The sequence below is a fragment of the Myodes glareolus genome, chromosome 3, assembly GCF_982192425.1.
Source record: "Myodes glareolus chromosome 3, mMyoGla1.1, whole genome shotgun sequence".
Classification (NCBI taxonomy): Eukaryota; Metazoa; Chordata; class Mammalia; order Rodentia; family Cricetidae; genus Myodes; species Myodes glareolus.
In genome coordinates this window covers 15793281-15812763 of record NC_142028.1, presented here as the reverse complement: position 1 = coordinate 15812763, position 19483 = coordinate 15793281, and the positions used below count along the sequence as shown (strand labels likewise).

Here is a 19483-nt window from a genome sequence, read left to right as displayed (position 1 = left end):
GGTTCTCAACACGTGGGTCTCAACTCTATTGAGAGTGTAGAGCAAGACTCTTTCACAGGGGTCACATATGAGATATTTACATTACGATTCATAACAATAGCAAGATTACATTTATGAAGTAGCAATGAAACTAATTTAATGGTTGAGGGTCGCTACAACGTGAGAAATTATATTAAAGGGTCACAGCGTTTGGAAGTTTGAGAACCACTGCCTTAGGGGATGGTGCCAAGGCATCGTTAGAAATTTTCAGAGTTGCAGGAAAAGACATCCTGAGAGGCTGGGAAACTTCACTCAGCAGGGGATTATCCATTAGAAAGAATTCTGAATGGAAATGTCAAAATGTCTGAAGCATTTTTAGATGCGTCTCTTGTGCTCCTTTGATTGGGTCCATCCGAGGGATGGACCCAGTGACCCCTCAAGCTCCTGGTTCCTGTGTCACTGCAAGACTGGCTTTCACAGTCTTCTTTCCAGCTACCGACCACGCCCAGGGGCCATGGGGTTAGCCCACAGAAAGGAACAAGCAACCCTTTCACTCCTTGTCCCTCACTTGAAGCGGTCCTCCTGTTCAGCTGTGGGTTTTCAGCTCTTCAGTACTTAGGCACTTTTCTTTAGAGCCAAGGCCCGGAGTGGGCGGCAGTGCTGCGACAATGTAGCATCTGTGTGTTGACAGTAACAGCCTGTGGGCCAGTGACCCACTGTCAAACACCCCCGTCTCCCCATCCCCGGTGTGCTGAGCCGCACACCTTACTGCCAGGAACCATGGTTAGCCCCAACGTGCTTTGGCGCCAAATGCCCCCGCCCCCTTCTGTCTCTTCCTAACCTTTTACCCAATTGACTCCCCGGTTCTTTTGCCACATTTGTGTAAATCCTCACGCAGGATGGTCCGGTCCCACCACTCAACCCACCCACAGGGAACAACACATCGGTGGGTCGTGACCTAAAAGGAAACAGAGCTCTGGAGGGTGGGGCATGCACTACTGAGCTGGGCAGCTGGGTTCCCTCCAAAGGGTTTGGCTTTGAAGAGATGTCACTCTTCTTTTAACAGTGATGGATTTTATTTATTCCATGGGTTGCTGATTAGCACAGAAAGCTGCAATCACAAAATGAGTGTAGTTTATAACATGCTGTTTCAGATGTGTTCAGAAACTTGGAGACATCGTTTAACTTTTGGAGGGGGAAAAAAACCCAAACATGTTTTTGTTCTTGGCCCCAAGTCAGAGAAGGATATGTGCTTATGAAGGAGGGTGAGGTTTCTATCCTTGGATGACCCCAAAGGAATAGGAACTGCTGTGGAAGCCATGTACAGGGTACCAATTCAATGTCAGCGACACACCAGAAGAGTCTCTCTCTAGGAATGCTTCTCCTTCAGGGAGATGCCAAGTTTCTGAAGCCCCTCTCTCCGCAGAACTCACTCAGAGTGAGAAACTAGGCTGTGGGAAGGAGAGGATGGGAAGTTGAGAACAAAAGAGGTAAGAAAGAGAGACATTCAGACACAAAGGAAGCATGGCAAACCTCCCGCCCCTTGTTAGAACACTGGCATTAACTGTTGGAGAGGTTAGATTTGGACTGCCCGTTTTTATTCAACACAGGATAGGCACGTGGTCACAGTGAGCAGAGGGACCCGGGAGCACTCAGAGCTCCTCCTTCCTGGCATCTTCTTCAGCTGTGTGATTTCTCTGAAAGACACAGTGATGCTGAACTTAGAGCACAGTCTTAACTACTCCCGAAAAACCCTAACTCCAGCTTCACTTTGACCTGCTGAGCTCTTCTGCTGTTGATACGGCTTTTGTTTTGTTTTTGTTTTGAAGAGGTCTCATTACCCAGCTCTGGCTGGATTAAACTTATTACATACCCCAAGCCAGCTTTACACTGTGGCAGTCTATCTGCCTAAGACACCAGAGTACCACTCGTGACTGGAGTGTGGATTTAAGTTATTTTCCATGGGTCCTTGAATAGAAAATGGCGAAATCCCAAATTGTATTTGCTTACCCAAAACCTTTCCAAGTGATGGCCTCTAGCTAATACTGTCCCATTCACTGTCTGCTCAAAGTCACCCTGCTCTGAAGTGAAATTCACTCCGAGGAGGGCGCCAAGTGCTTTATCTCACGGCCACACTCACCAGCAGGGTTCCCTTTAAGAAGCCGTCACAGAAGTCCCGAACTTTCTCCACCGTAACTTCTGTGATGGGCAGTGTCTCCCACTTGTCATCCTCGGTTTCATAAATGGCCAGAGCGGGCAGCTGAGACTCCTTGAGTTGGAAGTAGGATATCACCTTTCCATTCTCCCTTTTGCCGCTGTCTACCAGGACGAAGAGGACCTGTGGTTGGGGAGACAGTCAACAAAAAGGTCCAGCCGATAGCCTGGGGACAATGAGACACTAGTAATGGCTGTCACTACAGAGATTGAACTTGCATAACATGATTTGAGTCTAAGTTAAAGCCTGGCATGGTGGAGCACACTTGAAAGTCTAGCACTTGAGAGGTGCTGTGGGCAATGGTCTGTACCCTGTCACTTATATTTTAATAAAATTCTGATTGGCCAGTAGCCAGGCAGGAAGTAGAGGTGGGACAACTGAAACAGGAGAATTCTGGGAAGAGGAAAGAGTCAGTCTGCAGTCATCATCCAGACACAGAGGAAGCCAGACACAGAAGAAGCATGATGTGACTGCCTCACCAAAAAAGGTACCAAGCCATGTGGCTAACACAGACAAGAATTATAAAAGTTATTAAGAAGCCTGAGCTAATAGGCCAACCAGTTTATAATTAATATAGACCTCTGTGCATTGCTTTGGGACTGAACAGTTGCAGGATCAGGCAGGACAGAAACATCAGTCAACAGAGAGGCAGAGGTAGGAGGACCAGGAGTTCAAAGTCACATTTAATTATAGCAAGTCAGCAAGTTTGAGGCTAGCCTTGGCTATATAAGATCCACTCCACCCCCTCTCATATAAACACATTTTGATTAAAATGAAATGATTTTGAAATTTATTTTTGTTGCTTTGGTATTTTATTCAAATTTAATTTTAGTTAAATTTATCTTTTAGTTGAATTTAACTATAAGAATTTTGGCCAGTTGTAGTGGCTGGTAGGATTCGCTGAAGGAGGAGGAAGAGGCAGGAGGATCATTAGTTCAAGGCCAGCCTGGGCTACACATTTTTGGCTCATGCCTTTAATCCCAGCACTTGAGAAGTAGAGACAGATGGTCCTCTGTGAGTTTGAGGCTAGCCTGATCTACAAAGCCAGTTTCAGAACAGCCAGGGCTACACAGAGAAACCCTATCTAGAGAAACCAACCAAACTAAACTAAAACAAAAAACTAAGAACAAGCCAAAACAAATAAACCAAAAACAAAAAAATTAAAAATTGGAATTTGGGGTTGAAGAGATGCCTCAGAGGTTAAGAATACACCAGGTAAATGACAACCCCGGGTAACTCTAGCTTCAGGAGATCCAACACACTCTTACGGTCTTTCTGGGCATCTTTACCCCTCCCTCATTAAAAATAAAAACAATCTTTTAAAAAGACTTCAGTCTTTGAAGATTGATGATTCCCTAAGCAAGAAAGTCTAGCGTGGTATTTGAAGGCAGAGGATGGGGTTAAGTTTGCTTCTGTCTTCCTAGCTGTATGTTTTGCAACTCAGTTTCTCTGAGACTCAGTTTTCTTATTTGTAAAAGGTGCTGGTGGGGCCAGGGATGAAACGGGGTGGTACCTTCAGTAATTGTGGCACACAGTATGTGTTTGGTAAATGTTATTTTCTAGACATATTCTAAGAACCCGCACTCCAGCGGCTCCCCAGAGTCAGGGTTAGTGTTCCTCCTTTCTAGATGTGCACACCTTGAACATAATAGCTAGCAACAAAACCGAACCATTGCAGTAACACGTGACAGTGAAAGCCCTGTTAGCGCATGGGTTGCTTGCTTCTAGAATTCTCCATTTACTACTCTGAGCCCACGGCTGATTGAGTAACTGAAATGTAGAGAAGGAAACCCCAGATGAGCAAGGGAGCTGAGTGGAGGGGTGGTTACTAAGCTACGTCTAGCTAAGGTGGACATCCTTGTGCTCTTGATTGTCTGTATTCAGGAGCACCCAGTGCCCCCCACACCAGGGACCAGTGCTCCCCAAGACAGCTTATGTGATGGCTCTCATTAGAAAGGCCTCTAGTTGGGGTCCGTAATGAGGGTGGTGGCTTTGGAGAATTGCACCCGGCGGGGGGTGGGGGTGGGGGGAAGCAAAAGGATCGTGGTCACTTGAGGTAGGCACCACCAGGTACTGTGAAGATACTCTGTGAGAAGTGGTCTTGGCTCTCTGTCCCGGCCTTCAGAGGTTATCATGAGGAAACAGATGCTGACTAGGCGATGTGGTTTCTGGGTATTTATACTTACTGTTTCCCACACTGACAATGTAAAGTCTCTTTAATTTCCGAAATCTTCACTTCTTGCCTCCCACTCCTTACTTCATATCCTTAAAATCATACAATTTTTCTTCTCCCCAGCCCCATCATCCTGTGGTGCTGGCCTTTCCAGACTCACCTGTCCTTGGAAGAGCTTTGCCGCCTTCCGGTACCTCTGCATGCTGTCTTCATACTCTGCGGAAGCCTTGTTCATTATCAGGAGCAGATGGGTCCGAACCATGGCGTTAAATAAGCCAGCTGCAATCTGGGAAATTAAATGTGTTGTAGGAAGAGGATATGAAGAGAGAGAAAGAAGGAGGGAGGGTGGGAGGGAGGGGGAGGGAGGGAGAGACAGAGACACAGAGTGACAGAGACACAGAGATATAGAGATAGATATAGATAGATATAGAGACACAGAGGGACAGAGATACAGAGATATATAGAGAGATACAAAAAGACAGGGACAGAGATACAAAGAGACAGAGAGGCAGAGAGACAGAGGGACAGAGATACATAGATATAGAGACACAGAGGGACAGATACATAGATATGCCAATGAAGTGAACAGAATAACATAAAGGCAAATAACCTCTAAGATGGCTCTTAAAAGTTTGACCACCTTGAATGTGGTAAAAATAAATTTATACATGTATAGAATTATCAAGTAATAAATATAAATATTTTTAACAAGTAAAATCACCAGGATGTTGGAGAGATGGCTCAGGGGTTAAGGGCACATTAATCCTTGCTGTAGAGGACATTGGCTTGGTTCTCAGCATCTGTATGGTGGCTGACAACTGCCTGTAACTCCAGTTCCAGGGGATCTGATACCCTCTTCTGGCATCCTCTGGCTCATGCATATATGTGGTGCATATATATTACTCAAGCACATTTGCATATACATAAAATAAATATTCTTTTTTTTAAAAAAAAGTACAATTATCTGGGAGCTGGAGAGACAGTTTAGGGGTTGAGATCATGTACTGTCCTTGCACAGGACCTGACTCTCCTTCCAGCACCCATGCTGGATGACTTACAACTGACTTTAATTCCAGCTTCAGGGGATTTGACTCCTCCTTCTGGCTTCTGCAAGAGACCGGCGTGTATATGGTGCATATACAGACAAACAACATGGACATGGTTAAAAAGATAAAAATACATCTTAAAACTAAGGACAGTCATCCAGTTTTCAGACAACAGTGTCTATCTCCTACCGCTCACTAGACGTAATGAAACTGAGTGGGTTTGACAGAAAGTACAAGGTTAAGCCATAAAACTCTTTGTTACACCCTTCACTCTGGGGGCAGCCAGCCCAGAGTGGAGATGTCAGGGAACCCTAAGGATTGATTTATATGACAGAAGCAGCCCCGGGGGATGGATTTACATAGCAACAGCAGCCCCAAGGATGGATTTATATGGCAACAGCAGGAACACATTGCTGGGCACACTAGTGAACCTTCTTCCAAGCAGCTGCTTCAGCCCTGGTGAAGCCTGCAGATGACATCACCCTAGCAAAGGCCTGCAATCTATCCAGAAACATCTAGCCACTCCTTGCTCACTGGCTGACCCCAAGGATCTGGGTGAGCTTTTCTAGTGCAGCTGGCCACAGAGGAACCACCAGCAAGGCAATGAAAGTATTCCTACAGACTTCGTCTTGGACCTTATCAACAGATTCGGCTTACTTTTGGGACACTGGGTGGCAAATAATTGATTCTTGTTATAATAGTCTTTGTAGTTAGAGTAACAGATTCACAATGCTTCAATTCAGAGTGGCATCCATTCTTGTAAAGCAGAGAAATTCCTGGGAAGAGTCGAGAGATGAGAGCTAAGGAGTCAAAAGGCAGAATTCTCTTTACCGAAGGGATGGGAGCACGGAAGTAGCTGGTTTCATCTCAACAGGCACAGCCTGGTTTGCAAGGCAAAGCCACACAGAGTGTGTGCATTAGATGTTCGGGCAGGAGCAGAGCATGGCTGTGACTATCTGCCCAGTCTTTCTAGGACAAATATCTGTACCAGTGTAAACAAAAACTAACAGTTGTCGAGGGGGCAGCTCCAAATGAGAAGGGATTACTTCTGGGATGTGAAAGTCCTGATAAAAAATAAGCATGCTTCCCTAAAGAGATTCTTTCCTGTAAGGTGAGCGCTGGGCCAGGCCTGAGAACTCAGGGACATCTAGGACACTGTGACACCATGGTCATGCGCACAGGGAACACTAGGCCATCTTTTCTGAGTCCACATGCAGTTCTGTGGGCACAGCAGAGACAGGAGTGAATCTCTAGGTAAAGAGAGCTATGATGGCCACTCTTGAGCGGATTCTTGATTGGATTTAGAGTCACTTAGGAGACACACTCTGGTCATGTCTGTGAGAGTGTTTCCAGAGGGGCTTGAAGAGAGAAGAGTCACCATGAAGGTGGGTAGAACAAACCAATGGGCTTCGGCCCTGGCTAGAATAAAACAAAACAAAACAAAACAACAACAACAACAAAAACCATGGAGAAAGTGATCTCAAGACCAGTATCTATCTCTCTGTTTCCTGGCTATGGATGCTCTGTGACCAGCTGTTTCAGGTTCCTGCCTGCACACCTTCTCATTACGATGGACTGTGTCCCCTCAAACTGTGAGCCAAAATAAGCCCTTCTTTCCCTAAGCTGCCTTTGTAGCAGCGACAAGAAGAGCAATGAATGAAAACAACCTTCTTGGTCGTAGCTTGAGAAAGGTGATTTAGCGACCGTCTCAGTGCCAGTGACCTTCACAGAGCGCACTCACACAGGACTCCAGATTCCGAAGGTTTTGATCCAGATACCTTCACTTTACATTCTGAGCTTTTTTCTTATGAGTTGTGTTGTAGGTCATCTAGCTTTGCTGCATCTGTGTCTCTCTTTGTCGAGTAGGGAGGGACACATCTGTTGATCTTAAAGGGTTAGTAAGGGTATCAACACAAACAGCATGCTAGGTGTTCGGGGACGGACACTAACAGTGGAGAGAACACATCTGCTGTGGGGGCCAGGACCCTCCGTGACACAGGAACAGAAAGGACTGGTCATAGGAAATCAGTGTTTACCAGGGGACTGTACTCTGTCACCCAGCGGAGGCCATGCACGTGAATGAATTGCTTCAACTTGGCGGAGTCTATGCTGTCAATGTCGTCAACATCCAAATGCAGTTTCTCATTATCAACCTGGGAAAAGGAGACAAGGCACAATAAAGGACCAGGTGGCTCCTGCAGCATCTTTTGAGATTATTGGTAAACGGAATTTGACTATACGGCTATAACAGGCCCTGAGCACAGCTCCAAAGACAGGACGGAAGTTCCCTACCTTCGGTGACACTTTTCTCTACTTGTCTTTTAAGGGCTATTTTTTTATGTAATACAATCACTGATATATTGAATTATGCATTTTCCATCAGTGCAGCTGTTCTGAATTCCATTCTCTTAACCTCTGGCTTATTTTTCATTTAGTTACTTCTCATTATTCCTTTGTTTCTTCCTTTGGTTGGGGAGTTGCTCAAGCTTTATTTATGCCTTTGAAGACTGCCATTATGTAACACATAGCTTTTGTTACCAGAACCTAATATTAGTTGACAGCTAGAATTCCCTGTTGAACCTTACAACATACACACAAAGACAAAAAAAAATTGAAAAAAATCTTAGATTATCTTAAGCAAATTAATCTTACGAAATAATAAATGCCAACGCATAGAAAATGTACTTCTAAATTAGAATCTTGTGGTGGGGAGCAAAACCTACCCAAACCACTGGATGTTTTAAAATGTCAAGTACTAACAGTCAATATAGCCCAGTGGTAGAGTGCTTGCTTGCTTAGTATGCGTGGGTTCCTAGGTTCTATTCCCAGCAACAAGCATACAGAAATGGAACTGGAGGTCTGTAGACCAGCAGGCAGAAGGCTTGCCCAGCTTACAGGAAGCCCTAGGTCTCATCTCCGGCACTACATGAAATAGACATGTTGATTCCCGTAACCCCAGCATTCTGGAAGGGAAGGCCGGAGGATCAGAAACTCGAGGTGCCTCTGCTGCACAGAGTCTGAAGTGGGCGAGAGGTGGGTGAAGACGCCTGGTACACACAATTATGTTAAAGTCCAAAACGCTCAGTAGGAACACTGAGGAGAAGACATACGAACAATAGAGCTTCCGTTCAGCTTTATATTCCCAATATTCTTAGCAAACCACTAAAGAATAAGTAGAAGACGGTTGTGGTGGTTCGTCTTCAATCCCAGCACTCAGGAGGACCAGGCAGAGGGTTGATAGGAGCTCAAGGCAGTCTGGGCTGCATGGGAAGTTCCAGGCCCTGCTGGGCAATAGAACAAGACCTTGTCTCAAGTAAACAAAACTAAACCAGGGGGTTAAAGAGTGGTTAAGTGAACTTGCTCTTCCTTCAGAGGGTCTGAATTCAGTTCTCAGTACCCCAATGTCTGTACTCATGAGCATGTATCCACACACAGACAAAGACACAGACACAGGGACATATTCACAGAGACAGACAGACAGACAGACAGATAGACAGACAGACAGACACACACACACACACACACACAGAGAGAGAGAGAGAGAGAGAGAGAGAGAGAGAGAGAGAGAGAGAGAGAGAGAGAGAGAGAGAGAGAGAGGGAGAGAGAGAGAGAGAGAGAGAAAGCAAGAGAAAGCACTGTTCTCTTCAATCTTCTCTGCTGCCTGAGGCGGGGCTAGCCAGCTGGCAGGATATCTCACACTTAGGACTTTGCTATTGCAACCACTCAAATCCTCAGCGTCATCATCAAAGCCCTCTTAATACCGAATTCGTCCAAATGCTTGAGGATTATTTTTCTAGGACACAGAGGCCTGGCTCTTGTGTGCAGCTGGCCCAGCCGCACGTGGGCCAGGGCTGCCCTCCAGCCCGGGTTCCAGGCGGTTCCTCAGGTTTCCCAGAATTGGAGAACTGGAGGCGCCAAGAACTCCAGGTGGATTTCTGGGCTCAGGAATGCCGAGGAAGGACCGAGGGGGCGCAGCAGGGATACAGTTCCTGTCCTGGGCAGTGAGAGCGCTGCCGTAAACCGCCACGTCCCTTGCAGCCTCCCCGGATCGTCCACAGAAACATCCCGACTATTTCATTATTTCCTAAACTAATAAACTCACTCGCATTCGTTCGTTCGTGTGTAGGGATCCTGGAGAGGACATTCCAACAGGAAGTCGGCTGTCAGCCAAGGGGACCATTTGCATAATACACTGGAGAGAAAGCTCTATCCTAGAGCAAGACTTTGGGAACGTTTTTAAACCTCTATTTTGCTAGTGTTTGGAAGATATCCTCCCCAGGGACAGAGATGCCAAAAGCAGAAAAGAGCGTCTGGAAGGGCTCTGAGCTCCGGTGACTTAAGTTTTTGTTTTGTTTTGTTTTGGACACTGTGCGCCTGCTGCGACCCCAGCATGGTCTAGCTTTTGCTCCGAGGATGCTCGCATTCCTGCGAGAGCTCTAACAATCGTTTTGGAAACTGCATTAAAACCTCCCTTAGTTTATTTATGCTCTTCCTAGTTTTATTGTAATTTATCTATTTCAGACAGGAAGTGAGGTTCATTACTGATTTTCTATGTGGCCACAGATGAATCTGAACTCCTGGTCCTCCCTGCTTCACCTCCGTAGTATTGGAATTACAGGCATGTGCCACCACGCCCTATTCATCTTCGTTTATACTATAGTTATAGTATTTTATGACAGTCCAGTCATAAAGTAACTTGAGTAGCACTGAGAAATGATTTTTTAAACAATTCCCTCATGTCTCTAATTTTATATATAAATATATATAATAGATGCATTGTTCAGTTTCCATGTATTTTTACACACACACACACACACACACACACACACACGTATATACTTTTGTTTCTTTTGAGACAATGTCTCCTGTAGCCCAGGATGGCTTTAACTTTGCTGTGTAGCCAAATATGGTTCCTCCTGTCAGTCTCCTAAGGGGCGGGATTATAGGTGTGCACCACCACGCCCCGCTACACACATACATTACACAACTGCTTTGATGATTTGACACGTACTCCTTCTCTCATTTACTGGTTTATTTTAACGGTCATTTCTTCTGACTTCCCGTGTCTGGTAAGGTACATCTCACACTAAACATTCAAAAATGACTGAACAAGGGTCAAGAAAGACTTAGCACCTTTCTCTTATATCCCGTTGGGTCAGACTTGGGCTAACTTTATTTCATAAAATAGAAGTGAATAAGAAAATCCAAAGTAGTGCAAACATTCAAATAATAGGGCACGCTCATGGCTCATCAACTCCAGAGACCGGATCTCTGTGAGGATTAACTCTGTATAGGTGTATACAGAGACAGAGGGTCTCCTTGCTGTCACTCTTGGACAACCTGAGTCCTTGAGAGTCGCACTGTCACTTGTGACTTCTTATCGTTCGCTGAATTTTGCTGAAATGCTTCCTGGAAACCTTCCTACAAGTCAGCCTGCTATAGTTTTGGAGGGCAAGTGCCCGTCCTATTACTTTGGTGAAGACAAAGGCCGAAAGCAATGTGGAACGAAAAGGGTTTATTTGGCTTCAAGGTTCACAGTCTATCATCAAGGGAAGTCAAGACAGGAACCTGGAGGCAGGAACTGAATCAGAGACTATGGAGGATTGCTGCTTCCTGGCTTGCTCTAGCAGGTCTCTGTTTCTGGTTCCCATCTTAAGTTCCTGCCTTGGCTTGAATTGTGACTTAAGCCAAATAGATACTTTCTTCCCCAGACTGTGCTTGGTAACGGTCTTTATCCCAGCCATAGAACCTCTAAGACAGATATCGGTGCCCGAGTGAACTGATGTTGTGACAGATAGAACATCGTTCTTGTGGGGAGGATTGGGAAGGAATTTTGGAACTTTGGCATGGAAAAGGCAAGTGTTCAGAGCTTAAGCTATTTTGTGGGGGTGGGGGTGGGGTAGGAAGAGAATATTGCGAGCAATGCAGATGTTAGAGGCCTGGCTTTGTGAAGCTCTTCAAAGACTCTATAGCGGCTGTTAACATGATATTTTAAATCGAGACTAGGCACATCTGGTTAACTGCGGTTGGAGAATCAGCTGTGACCAAGAAGGGCCCAGCATCATTGAGGTGAAATCTTCCAGAAGCCCTTCCTCAAGGGTGTGCTTCACACCACACAGAAGCTGTGGTTGGGAGGGGCCAAGACGGAATCTCATGTTGGCTGCTGAACTCAGTATCACGTAAAAATCTTCCACATGTTACTGGTTTTGGCAGTGTGAAGGGTTCATGGAGAACACCGGGACTTGGCAATGTGGGACAAGGTTAAAGTCCTTGAAGAGAGACCAGTAGGAGGGAGAGGCTGACTAGGTAGGGTTTCTATTGCTGGGAAGAGATCCCAGGACCATGACAACTCTTGTAAAGGAAAGCATTTAATTGGAGCTGGCTTACAGTTTCAGAGGTTTGGGTCATTATCATCATGGCAGGAAGCACAGTGGTGTGCAGGCAGACATGTGCTGGGGAAGGACCTGAGATTTCTACATCCAGATGAGCAGGCAGCAGGAAGAGAAAGCCACCCTGGGTGCGGGTAGAGCATCTGAGATTTCGAAGCTTGCCTCCAGCGAGAAGAAGGACACACCTCCTAATAGTGCCACTCCCTATGGATCTGTGGGGGCCATTTTTATTCAAACCACAACAGAGGCGATTTGGGAAGATTCAGTTCCAGCTGCAGTGGAGACCCCAGCGTATATGAGATGCCAGGACTGTGTGACAACCACCAAGTACAGTGGCAGGTGTGGCGTGGAGCCGGGTTGAGCCTCCCAAACAAGCCATGTGTGCTCTGACTGACAGAGCCTGGGCAAACCAGAGTTTCCCAAGACCTCTGGAGGCCAGAAGACTGTGAGTCCCTGACACTGGGCAGCAAGCTACTGATATTGTCGAAGTTTGGTTTTGCTTTGATTTGGTTGTGGCTGTGCCCTGGTTCTTACCTCTTGGAGTAAGAAAATATTTAACCTTTAAAATTATTATTATTATTATTATTATTATTACAGGAGCCCATAGACTTTGGAGTATTTGTGGGACTTTGGTTATTTTAGAGGGATTTTGAACTTTTAAAGAGACTTTGGATATTTTAAAGAGACTAAACGTTGGAAGTTTTTGAAATTTTAAAGACTGGGACTTTTAAGGTCATTTATGCTTTCTGTTGTGATATTAATATGAGATTTTGAGGGTAGACAAGAAACCAAGGCAACAGCTGAAAAAGTGATGCACTGTGTGTCAAGCTGACAAGGAAACAATTGCGCTAGCTAGTTTTGGTCAACTTGACTTGAGCTAGAGCCAGTTGGAAAGATGTCTCCTTCAGACTGAATGATAGGCAAGACTGATGGGCGTTTTCTTGATTAATGGTTGAAGAGGGAGGGCCTAACCCACTGTGGGAGTTATATAAGAAAGCAGGCTGAGCAGGTCATGGGAAGCAAGCCAATAAGCAGCACTCCTCCATGGCCTCTGCTTCAGCTCCTGCCTCTGGTTTCCTGCCTTCCTTCAGCCTACCCTGACTTCTCTCAGTGGTAGAGGGTAACCTCAGAATTGTAGGAACAAACAAACCCTTTCCTCTCCATGTTTTTTTGGTCATAGTGTTTCATCACCGCAAGAGAAACCCCAGAAGTCCGCATAGTTTTTGTTGCTTCAACAATAATGAGTCAGTGTATTTGTACTTAATCATTATTTCATTTTATCTTTAAATATATTTTTACTGTTGCAAATAAAGTAACCCTAAATCCTGAAATTTCACTACCAAACTCTATAGTATCTAGATTCTGAGCTGTAATCCTGGTGTTTGGTTAATTAATACCAGGGGCTTAGGGAAATGGTTTGGGGTAAAGCTTTTGAAATGTAGACTTCAGAATAAGAAACATTAAATAAATACAACCTAGTATAAAGATAGAGGTTTTCTTTGGGAGCTGGAGAAATGGCTCAGTGGTTAAGAACACGTGGGACTCTTGCACAGGACCTGAGTTCAGATCTCAGCACCCATTTCAGGTGGTTCACAGCTGGCTCTACCTTCAGCGGACCTGACACCCCCTTCTGACTTCTGCCACACCCCAAAAGGCATCCAAATGCATACAGATACAAAGACACACAGCGGCGTGTGTGTAAACGTAAAAGAATCATTAAATTAGTTTTCAAAAGAAGTTCCTTGCATGCCTTAGAGAACCGTTATAGTGCAGTAGAAAGGGACGCTGAGCATGGAATCGGGCATCATTTTAGACTTGTGAACCTTAGGAGAACTGCTTCAATCTGCTACAACTTTACTTTTCTTACTGAAAAGTCAGGAATAACATTCGTTTTTTTTTTCTTTTCTCCTTTTTCTTTATTGGATTTTTTGAGACATGGGTTCTCTGTGTGACAGTTCTGGCTGCCCCGGAACTTGCTCTGTAGACCAGGCTGGCCTCAAAGTCAGAGAGCCATCTGCCTCTGCCACCTGAGTGCTGGGATTAAATACTTGTGCTCACCACTGCCTGGCAGGAATAATATTCTTTTCTTCATAGTTTGTGAGATTATAATAGTGCCTATCATAGACACAGTTCTATACACAGAGACATAGATAGGCAGATGGACAGACAGACAGACAGACAGACAGACACACACACACACACACACACACACACACACACATATGAAAATAAACCAACTCTGGAAAAGCTGCAAATAATAAAATGTGGACCTGAGTTGGAAGAAGGTCCCAGAAAGTTTGGCATAGGCTCATGTTTCCCAGTGTAAAATAAAAAGATCTCGTTTTTTCTTTATTAAAGTTATTCTGAACTCCTGAACAATAATCCTATTAAGATATGTACCAAAGTTTGAAAATATAAACAGAGAAAAAGTGTTTATGCAACAGCTGGCTTGAAAAGTCTCCCGCCTTTCCCAGTACTGCTAGTGAAGTGGCAGAAAAGCAGCCTGTTTGTTTTCTGGCACGGCACATAAATTTTGTCCACCCAAGTCCCAAGGCTTTGCTTGGAGGAGACCTGTCACTAGCGGTCAACATAAAACAGAGGCTAAGGAAGGGTCCTAGGAGAGTCACCAACAGGGCTTCATAAAGAATGCATTGTAAGCAGAGTTCACGCTACTGTCAGGTCGGCTTAGTGCCTCCTTAGGGCTGGCTTTGAACGCCTGGCCCTCCTGCCTGAGACTCCTGGGTGCCGGGATCGCAGGGCTGCATCACCACGCATGGCAGATCGCCTCTTCTTTCTTCTCTATCACGGCTCCACAGCAGACCCTCTCTATCTCTTTAAAACTTACGTGTGTGGTTATTTTGCCTACTTGTATGTGCGCCACATGTCTGCCTGGGGTCTGAGGAGGGGAGAAGGAGTCAGAGCCCCTGGAACTGGAGCTGAGAGCTGCCATGTGGACGCTGGCAATCAAATCCTGGCCCTCTGCAAGAGTGTCCCGTGCTCCTAACCTCTGGCCACCTCTCCACCCCCCAGAGACTCTTCAGTCTCACATAGTTTCTTTTGCTGAGCTGTCAAGAGCTCTTGCTTCTCACATCTCTGCCTAATAATCCATCTTAGTCTTTGTTTCCCAAATAATCCGGCTAAATCTCATTTCTCTCCACGTGACTCTCCCGATCCAAAGGCTTTGGGGAGATTTCTGGTGCCAGTCAAATTAAGTACAAACCCAGAACACTGGCACTGTGGTTTTAGCACAAATATGGTCTAATGAAACTTCCCTGTCTTATTTTCCTTTTTCTGTAAACGTACCTTGGGATCCAGTCAAGCTGGCATCATGGCTTCCTAGCTACCTTCGGTTTTCCTCCTCTGGCCACGTTTCTCTGCTCGAGTGCCCAGCTTTAACATATACTTCCCCATCGATTGTCTCTTTTCTATTATTTTTCTGAATTTCCACACTATTTTCATTCTCCTAACACTACTTACAGTGTTTTCTTCTAATCTTTTTTCTTTTTTGAGACAGAGTTTCATTATGTAGCTCTGGCTGTCCTGGAACTCACTACGTGGACCAGGCTGGCCTCTAACTCACAGACACCTGCCTGCCTCTGCCTGCCAAGGGCTGGAATAAAGGGTGAGCGCCACATGACCTAGCTTTATAGTGATTTTTCTATTAGTATATTGGTTATAATTTTTCCCACATTTTAAGTTCTGAGAACCGAGTGTATATTCGATATGCTGCTATTATCAGTACCTTACACACCAGTTGTCTAATAAAACGTTTGCTAAACATAACATAGATCAGCTTCTCAACATGTGAGATTATAATATTGTGGGGCTTGGTGTGTGGCTCAGTTGGTAGTGTGCTTGCCCAGTACACGTGAGGCTCTGGATTTGTTCCCCTGTGTAGCATAAATAGGGAATGATAGCACACACCTGTGATCTCAGCATCTGGAAAGCAGAGGTCAGAAGTTCAAGGTAATCATCATCTATGTATTGGTGGCCGTCCTGAGCTATGTGAAAACTTGCCACACAATTCTCTCTCTCTCTCTTTCTCTCTCTCTCTCTCTCTCTCTCTCTCTCTCTCTCACACACACACACACACACACACGTGTATTTATAGAGCATAAAACTCCTGTTTTTTCTTTCTTTCTTTCTCTCTGCCTCGCCCCCATCTCTCTCTCTCTCTCTCTCTCTCTCTCTCTCTCTCTCTCTCTCTCTCTCTCTGTGTGTGTGTGTGTGTGTGTGTGTTTGTGCAGGTGCATGTGTGAGTGTGTGTAACTTCAGTGCTTAGTATAACCTTAGAGATAATATGGTCAGACCTTTTATTTTATAGATGTAAGAACTGAAATTAACAAACACTAAGTGGCTCACCCACCCTCTCTGCCTGGTAAGGGACCTAGCAGGTCCACTAGTCCCACACCTTGGCTCTGCATTCCCATCCTCTGTGCACCTCAGCCCAGCACCTGTCTTCTGGAGTGATCTGAGTCACTATCCTTGTCAGCTACGACCCTGAGTTTGACACCAACAACAGTGTGAAAGACACAGAATTCAAGGGAAACCCAGGAGAAGGCTGGAGCTGCCACCCAGCTTACCATTCGGAAGAGGCAGATGCGGCTTCTGGTGATGTTGTAGTGGGTCAGAACCTCAGAGCTGTTGCTCATTCCAAATGATATGTCTTGGAACTCTTGTGCCATGCTGCTGAATATGGACACTATTGGCGTTTCTAAATCCTATAACAAAACAAACATACAACAACAGGGAGAGAGAGAGAGAGAGAGAGAGAGAGAGAGAGAGAGAGAGAGAGAGAGAGAGAGAGAGAGACCCATAGGTCTTTTTTGAGAGAAGAGACACGGAAGAAAAATATGCACGTGCCAGAAATTACAGGCTTCATTCGGTCTAATAGAAACAAAGTTACTCTTATACATGCGGGTTACACTTGCAGTAGCATTTTTTAGTTTCCCAGCTGTGTGAGTTTATAGGTCATTATGAAAACTGTGTCTAATCGTGGGTTTTTGTGTGGCCTTATCATGCAGCCTGAATTCTACTTGTAGTTGATGGAGGCCGAGGCGTCCAGAGGACTGTGAAGCTGGGCTACACAGCCACTCATATACCTCGGGAGGCAAATGTTTTGGGAGCAGTTTGTGGAGGAACAGGGCGATGCAAAATTAAGAAACAGATGCTTAGCACGGCCACTGGGAACATGCGGGGGACTGAGGATCAGGTCCTCTTCTCCCACGGGTCCTTCAGTTTGTGCATGAAGGTACTCACTGGTCCATGCATCTATGGCATCGCAGGCCTGCTCTTAGGGATCCAGGAAGCCACTCATGAGTGATGGCGGCTGTCCTCCCCAGACACTGGCACTGTCTTCCGTGCAGTGTTAGCATGCTCGTCTGCAGAGGCTCTAGGCAGTACATGAGAGTATGTCCCATTTTCCCTGCATCTCACTGAGCTAAGGGTGTGTGCAAGGAGAAGGGAAGATTGCTAGTCTTGCATCTGGGATCAACGAGATGGAGTTGACAAGTTGCTCTTTTGAAAAGAAAAGGGTTGTTCATTTAGAAGCTGTGGATCTTTGTTGACTGGCTCTCTGGTTTCTAATCTTTTGAATAGCATTTCTCAGGGACCCAATGGAGCCATCTGGTGGCCATTTATGTTACTGCACCTTACAGTTCCCTCTTCTTTCTTGCGGTTATTGTACACGGAATGGGCAGGGTGACTGTGAACTGGAATCAAGGAATGAGTGTATACAAGGTCTGAGGTAAGAGAATAGGGCTGGGTTAGCTCTGAGGATTGCCAGGTGCTATCAGCAAAGAGAGACGGAAAGACTAGGGTGAGCCCCTCTTCTTTATGGCTGTCTGCAATACTCAGCAGCCAATACGTGAGTGACCTCTTCACTTTCCTTTTTATTCAAAGATGGCAAGAAAGATCACTGAGGATCTGTCTATTTGGCTTAGCACAGCCTGTGGAAAGTGTTTCCAGGTCACAGGAGATAGATTTAGCCTATCTTTCCAGCTAGTCCTGTTATAGCACATCCCACTATGTCCCTACTCAGAAGGCCGAGGCAGGAGGATTGTGGGATTGAGGGAAACATGGGCTACATAGAGAGTTCCAGACCAGCCTGAGTTATGAGACCTTATCTCCAATACATCACAGAACATAAATTTAAAAGTGCATTTGTGTTCACTTCTGCCTATTGACGGGGCACCACAGGCTGTTTAGGACAGCGGTGAGGGATGAGGGAGGCTGACTTTCTGCAGACACCCACTTCATTTCAAAGTGCCCATAGACAAGGAGACCCAGTCAGGAGACTTAGAGATCCTGAGGCAGGTTCAAGGAAGACCTGATGCACAGGGCAGCCTGCTTTGAAATGAGGGGGTCTCAGATGAGAGGCCGCAAGCAGAGTCTGAGAGTTCTTGCTTCCGGATCAATGTCTCGTGGCTACCATAAGGCAGAACATGCCTGACCACAGGGTGTAGCAGGTAGGATGTTTGCTTCCACAAACCTGGAAGAAGCCTATGACGGCGACTTCAGCAGCGTTGATGAGTTCCTCGGTAGCTGGGATGTCTGTGAGCCATATGGGTTCCCGGGTAGTGCTGAGACCATCTACAGTAGGACAAATGGGTGGAGATGCCAGACAACACACACCTTTACTCAGAAATTTCTGGAAAAGTTTCTAGGCTCGAATTAAAATACCCAGAGGATTTTCATAATCCCCTCTCTTCTCATGACACGCTTCCCCATGGCAATCAAACTGTCAACCCCTCTCCACCCCCGTGCTTTTTTTGGTTTGTATTTTTTCTTTTTCTTTTTCTTTTTTTTTTACCTGAGACTTCTTCAGCGTCTGCTGTGACTTCTGGGACCAGCCCGCACATGAGAATAAATGAAAGGATTAGGCATCTGGACCTGGAGATTTTCATTGTTCTCCTGCTCCAACCCTAGATGTTGAGTTTGGGGGTGCCGATCCAGGACAGCCCGGTGTGGTGAAATGGCCGTGGGTTATTAGCTCTGTGGGAATTTCACAGCTGGTTCCAGGGGAACCTTCACCTTCTGTGATAAATTACTCAAAGTGGCAGGGTTTTGGAAAGTATCCAACCAGGAGAAAGACAGCTTAGTTCATTTATTTAATAAAAAACATATAAGTACTTTATGCCTCTTAATAATTTAAGTAGGAAACTACAAATATGGCTGTAAGCTGATGCAGTGTCTCCCAACTCACACTGTGGATGGGAGAGGTGGGCACAAATTATCGCTGATGTAAGTATGAAACAGAGAGGGTGAGACATGGGAAAATTCCCAGGCTGGTGTGAGAGAGATGATGAACACTTGGGGCAATGTAGGGCTTGATGAAGGATGTCTGCCTGCAAGTACAAGCAGAGCCCTGGGTGAATGCGGTCGCCTAGACATCAAAATGTGTGACGGACATATATGGTTTTTATAGGCCAAGACAAAATAGTATAGCTGGTAAAAGCAACTACAGAGGAGGTGGGGTTTGCTTTGGTTTATCCAGAGGGTACAGTTGATCACGGTGAGGAAGGCGTGTTGGGAGGAGCGCGAGGCAGCCAATCACACTGCGTCCACAGTGCTGAGCTCCGTCTCATTCAGCCCAGGATCCCAGCATGGAGAGGTACTACTTTTGGGCAGGGTGAGTTGTCCCACCTCAGTGAACAGTCTAGAAGCTCCCACCAACGTGCCT

General features: G+C 45.7%; 1 protein-coding gene across 2 annotated transcripts; it reads right to left on the bottom strand.

The window, feature by feature from the left end:
- Positions 1 to 1555: 1555 nt before the first annotated feature.
- Erp27 (endoplasmic reticulum protein 27) lies at positions 1556 to 18800 on the bottom strand. Of its 2 annotated transcripts, XM_085687269.2 has the most exons (8): positions 18614 to 18800; positions 18293 to 18393; positions 16386 to 16523; positions 7450 to 7566; positions 4528 to 4653; positions 3833 to 3964; positions 2120 to 2317; positions 1556 to 1676 (listed from the first exon to the last, which is right to left on the bottom strand). In XM_085687269.2, exons 1-8 carry the CDS (start codon positions 18705 to 18707, stop codon positions 1632 to 1634), a joined length of 951 nt encoding a protein of 316 aa, XP_085543395.1. In that variant the 5' UTR covers positions 18708 to 18800; the 3' UTR covers positions 1556 to 1631. The 2 variants fall into 2 exon arrangements, with proteins under 2 accessions (XP_085543395.1, XP_048288810.2); XM_048432853.3 differs by lacking the exon at positions 3833 to 3964 and having other exon boundaries at positions 18614 to 18798.
- Between the last annotated feature and the right edge of the window lie 683 nt (positions 18801 to 19483).

Excerpts from the sequence above, each read along its gene's own strand:
- Erp27 (XM_085687269.2), bottom strand. The coding sequence starts at position 18,707 with ATGAAAATCTCCAGGTCCAGATGCCTAATCCTTTCATTTATTCTCATG. Across the intron at positions 2,318-3,832 it reads TGCTAGCTATTATGTTCAAG|GTCCTCTTCGTCCTGGTAGA; the intron begins GTGTGCACATCT and ends CCCCAACCACAG. Across the intron at positions 1,677-2,119 it reads TCTTAAAGGGAACCCTGCTG|AGAAATCACACAGCTGAAGA; the intron begins GTGAGTGTGGCC and ends TGTGTCTTTCAG.